General features: G+C 42.1%; 1 protein-coding gene across 1 annotated transcript in view; it reads left to right on the forward strand.

The window, feature by feature from the left end:
* The window catches only part of LOC137195116 (dapper homolog 3-like), a 31,015-nt gene extending 25,687 nt beyond the window's left edge, over positions 1 to 5,328 (forward strand). The window contains exon 3 of the mRNA XM_067607193.1: positions 1,111 to 5,328. Coding sequence (XP_067463294.1) covers positions 1,111 to 2,765 — 1,655 coding nt within the window. The 3' untranslated portion in view covers positions 2,766 to 5,328. The remainder of the gene's footprint in view (positions 1 to 1,110) is intronic.
* Positions 5,329 to 6,000: the final 672 nt, after the last annotated feature.

The following is a 6,000-nucleotide window of genomic DNA, read 5'->3' on the forward strand; positions in this document are numbered from 1 at the left end:
CTCATTTGTGTAAATGTCTGCATGAGCTCCATGCTACATTATGGGAGCAAAAGTCATTGTATGTTCTAGTTGCACCAAAACATAGCGCACCATGTAACTCAGTCATTCTCAAGAGCAATAATTCTTTCTCCCTGCTGCAGACACTGAGGTCATTAAGGATGCAGTTTAGTGTCTGGTAGACAAACATCAAGCAGACAAATCTATTACATGCCCTTGGTGGCTAAGCATCCTTCATCACTGAAGTCTCGCCGCATCTCAGCCCGTACTTCATGTTTATAAAGCATGTGAGACACGAATCTGAGCACACTGGGATTTCAGAAGACAAACAGTCCTGTCTTTTGCACTACAGAGTAACCTAATGGTACTGGTTACACATGACCATAATTAAACTACACTTGTGTTTGGTAAGACCACAAACGGCTTGAAATGTCTGTGTTTCTTACACTGTCGGAAAATGGATTGCTCTTATGTAGCAAGTGACTGGTTTGGGAAAATTATGTGTGTAACATAAACTAAAAAAAAAATAACGGCCTTGAACCTACATTTGAGATGGTTAAAAAGAGAGAGTCAAATTTAACACTTTCCCCTTTCCATTTTCAAAAAGTCTGAAGCATTCTCTACATTCTAAGTGTAATATTAAGAGCATAATTCAAAATTACAGTAAGGTAGTGAGTAAATCAACATTGCCAAGGTAACATAGTACTCTAAACTGAACATACAAGATGATAATGCACATTAATCATATTTGTTACCAAAGGGGTTGTTATTGAATAGGGAGAATAATTTTACTAAAGTAGTAACAGCAAGAAAATGCCAAAACTTATTTAATGTTGCTAATGCCACTGATTTGGAGTTTCTCTTTTTTTGGTTACACAAACCTTGCTTAGTCTGTATAAATGTAATTACAGTTAGGTTGTAGGGAAACAGTTTCAATACTTAAATGTTCCCACTTTAACACATTTCACATGTGATGGTGCCACCCTCATCCCAATTAGAAAAACAAGGCAACATGCATTTTATTTTCAAGCCTCATATTCTTGTAAAGCTTTGGTCTTATTTCATGTTGTGCATGATTCTGATCATTTTCTTTGTGTTTGCTCTGTTTATTAGGAGAGGTAGCCAAGCAAGATGGATCTCCTGAATCAAATTACAACATAGTGGTCCCTTGTTCCCTCTCAGCCCTTGAAGGGACAGTGGAGACAGAGACAGGAGAAACATGGCTGGCAGATGCAACAAGGCGGGCCACGGTTACAGATGCTTTGGGGGAGATGAGGGATGTTGACCCCAGTCAAGACGATCATCAACAATCCCAAAAGGTGGAGACTTATATATTTGGATTGATCCAGCGCAGAGCCCTACCATCACGACCATCAAAGCCCCGCACCAGCCTGGCACATGATGCCCGAGCTGTCAGTGTGGTGAGGCAGAGTAGCTTATGCCGCAAAGAGGAGAAACATTCACCGAAGCAAGTGTCTGTTCAAGAAATCTCTACTCTGTCCCAGTGCTCAGAGGGAACTGCTCCACAGGCTTGCCATAACCTGGATCAGGAACGTTACACAGGGACAGGGTTTCCTGAAGATGCGCCACCTCCTTACCACCACCACCTCCAGCAAAGTGTTCAGCATCAACCAGGGCTGTACCACAAGCCCAGGCAGGCCTCCATGATTAACACCTCTCGCTCAACCTCGCTAGACTATCCATCTAGCAGAGTTCTACAAACCCACCCAGACTCCAGCAGTAGTGAGCCTGATTCACCCCAACATTTCGCCAACTACCCTTCCCCTCCAGCTCTATCAAAGCCTCACCAACTACCTTCACCTGATGAGCAGCTGGTCAATGCAGAGTATATACCAGCCCAGCCATGCCGAGCCTCCACCAGAGCTTATGCCCATCACCATTCCAACCCCCACAAGGGCTCTGGGGCACCCAAACCCAACCGAAGCACATATTCTCCAGAGAGAGGCCATCATCATCAAGAGCAGCAACCCACTGCATCTCAGATCCAACCCTCCAGATCTCGAGGGGGCCCCAAGAAATGTCGCTCCAATGAAGACAAAAATGGTGCCAGTAAGAAGCAGGGGAAGAGGGCTTGTCGGTCTCAATCAGAGAATAGCCTGCAAAGGGTTCCAGAGCGCAAGTACAATACAGTAGAGAGGGATGGTGGAGGAAGTGGAAGTGGTGGAAGGGGAAGCCGCAGTAGTCAGTCCAGGAGCAAGAAGCAACAGCAAGGAAGTGGAAGCTACCGGCGCTGGCAGTCCACCCTGGAGCTCAGTCAAGACGAGGCTGACCAGCCACCCACGCAGGCACCCATACACAGCTCTTCAGCTTCAAACCAAAGGGACCATTGTGCAAGGCGCACACGCAAATCTCGCCCTACACACACATCATATGCCTACCCACACCACAACCTTAACCACCACCACTCCCACCATCATCAGCACATGGAGTACCATTTGGAGAGGGACCAAGTGCCAATGTGTCAGCCTAGCGAGGGCTACCCTCACCCAGGACATGGGGAGTCTGAGTCCAGCATGAGCGAGGCTGACTCTCCAGATTCCAGCTCTTTGTCCAGTGACTCAGATGAAAGTGGAGGTCTGGTTTGGCCCCAGCAACTACCCCCACAACTTTCCCTCCCATCACCCCCTGCCCCACCTGGAGCACCTCTGCAGCCCAAGGCATTTGTCAAGATTAAGGCCTCCCATGCCCTTAAGAAGAAGATCCTGCGCTTTCGCACTGGTTCACTGAAAGTAATGACCACTGTATAAAGTGGAATATTGGTCAAACTGAACCAAACAATATTGGATAGCATGAGTTTGTGGCCACTATGAGACCCCTTTTGTTTATGCTTTCCTTCAAGGAATATCAGCTGCTTAGTTTTGGACTACGTAGAATGATGGACCACAAACTGCAGTAAATATAAAAATCAATGTGTACATAAAAGTGATCTATAATCTTGAGTGACTGCATTGACTGGATGGATTTAGCTCAGCCTTAACAAGCAATGAAGGAAGCAGCTGTCACCAAACCAGCCTTTTTATTTCAAAAATGAGATGAAAAATTGTACAGGAAGTGTTGTATTGTACTTAAAGTCTTACATTGATGACTCATGTTTTGTCTAAGGGTACTCTAAATTGGCCACATTGGCCCATAAATATTCCCACAGGCACACACCCACTGATTGACCTGAAATTGTCTTTCAGGTCACATATAGTACCAATTCAGTTTTCAAGTGAATGGGAAGGTGTGTCCAAACTTTTTACTGGTACTGTAGCTGTTTTCCACGACGGTAAGAATCCCTAAGGTCTAGGTTCTAGGTTCTTCCTTGTTTTCCGCTACGTTTTACAAACCAGAATATTTTGGATATACGTCAAAAGGTACCAGTGTCACACACGGGAACAACATTACAAACATCATAATTTTTATGCGCTTGTTGGTAGGCAAGTGTGGCGAGTGCAGTTCAGTTCTGGGACAAACAACTGTAGAAAAAGTGGGGCTAATGTATTAATATTTACATTTACCTATGATGACTTTTAAATGTCAGTACCATTAAATGAATTTAATGGAAGAGCCCTACTTTTAGTAGAAGGTCAACAGAACTGGTACCAAACCAGCTCCCACATGCTGACCAGCTCTCCAGTGCCAGGTGTGGCCCTTGGGACAGGCTAGCTTCCCTGAAGGGCACACTGGCAGCTCTTTCTCTGGCCCATACCATCAAAATCCCTCCTGCTGCTCTGTTCTCTCCTGATTCAGAAGACAGGGAGGTGATGCTGAAGAATCCAGTGAAATTCAAGAAACAATAAATTATAGGGATGTAGCATTTGATCACTCTGCCCCGCTACCTGTAGTTAGTGGAAGAAATACCTACTGGAAATGTCACATGATTTTGGAAATACCAATGCTACCTGAATTATTGGGAAACATAATTAAACTTTTAACATGCCCCCCAATAGCACTAAATCTACACTTTACATTTGCATAAGAAGGCAACAAAACACATGTTGGGTATTCTGAATCATGAGTATTGTCTGTATATTGAAATAAACTTCTTTGCAGTGATCATTTTAACACACGCCCTCTATTATTAATTGCTGTGTTTGTACCAAACCAGCTGTTGCATTCCTTCCCGCTGAAAGTACCTGGAACTTGGATTGAGTACCTTCTCCCTAGGAGTTCCCAAATTTAGGCTCAGGAACTTGCACCAAAGTGGGGGGAGTACAGTGAAAACAAAAGCAGAACCCCTGAAAATAGCCACCATAAGCTGCAGGTCATTACAGTCCTGTAGTGGAAAAGACCTAATAGTGAACTGTATTTCATCAGTTTGAGTTCTGAATAATCCCCAAAATATCCGCCTTTGTAATGTTATAACTGAAAACATGAATTTTTTTATCGAAGTGTCCTTCACTTGGCAACCCACGGCAAGTGAAACTTTGCAGATTAGTAAAAAGCAGCCTAATATGTAGTTTTAAAAGTATGAGAGAGTTGCCATGCCCCATTCAAAAGAAGGACCCCTTTGCCTCCAAGTTTACCATGTCAGTTTATCTCCTATTTAAAACATTCTTCAATACTCTGCATATTGGGAACTTATTGTTGAAAAAAGTAGCCTATGATACTGAGAAAAGCCACAGTTTCCCTATAGTTGGACTGTGAAATCGTCTTGTGTTGCCGAAATGGTGCATAGTCATCATTATGTAATTGTAAAGTCCTACTGTAATTAAATGGGAGGATAACTTAAGACAGACAACCAAACATTAATACTTGCTACATGTTTTTGTGTTGTCAGTAGAAGTAAACATATCTGTCAGACATGGGGAAATGTGACCACAGTAAATAAAATGAGTAGTTGTTAAGGAGTGGATTGTCAGTACAGTACAAAGTGCTTGTGAGACATTATGTCTGGAATTTGTGGTTGAGATAGTAAATCTCATTGGAGAAAGAACTGACTTTCAGCAGAAAAGAAGTCTGTAAATCTTTACTGTAGCAGCAAATGCAATCCAGCAAGTTACCGTAGTAGCATGATTTAAACCATCTTTTAAAAGTTTTTGTGAGATTGAATGTCACATTCACAAAGAGTATTCTTGAAGGACCTTGAATAAAATATTAAGTAGCAAATTACAGTTTCTACTGTTGGGTAAAGTCGACAGTAGGCTACTTGCAGACTAATAAAAATTTGCCTGCCCAGAGAATGTAATTAATGTTACAATGTCACTTTGAGTGTTTGACAGTATTATCATTTAAAGTGCACTAGTCAACTCACTATTAGCTTCTTTTTGTATGAAATGTGTTCGCCAAAATGCAGTGTATGAAATTAAAGTGTTTGTTTTAAACGAATATTTGTGTTTCTCTAAATTGCCAGGAAAGCTAAATTAACATTTATTTCATCAATGAAGGCTTGTTCATTGCATTATGGTAGATGTCACCAAATGGCCATGTAATTGTCAACAGGCAGACCCCACACAGTGACACAGGTAGAGAAAACACACATACACACACACTAGTCAGCAGGCCTAGTGTTAGTGATGTAGTGTTGAGTAATTGAAATGTAAAGGAGTGGGGGGAGGTGACAGAGAGAGGTGGATTAAAGTGGTAAGCTAAGGGCTCCAGGGGAACATTGGCTTGTTTAAGGGTAATGATGCCAATATTCTGCTCTTCAATGTCGCCACCAACAATACAGAGGAGGAGTGGACTGGGCTGTAGTGAAAGTTCCTAGTCATCTGGATTTCATGATCCATGAGACTATATTGTGTACTTATACAATTACTACAGCCACTACTTTGATTACTACTACAACTACTACTACTGATAATACTAGTGCAGGTGGTACTTTTACTAATACTAAAAATACTGTACATTTCTAGTAAAACTGATAATGCTACTATAACTGTTGCTATTACTACTTCAACAACTGCTACTTTTACTTTTCACTTACAGTGCTACTACTACAAGAGCTACTAGTACTAGTAATACTTACTATTTCTTGCACAATTTTTACTTGTGTAACAA

Source organism: Thunnus thynnus, chromosome 13, assembly GCF_963924715.1.
Source record: "Thunnus thynnus chromosome 13, fThuThy2.1, whole genome shotgun sequence".
Lineage (NCBI taxonomy): Eukaryota > Metazoa > Chordata > Actinopteri > Scombriformes > Scombridae > Thunnus > Thunnus thynnus.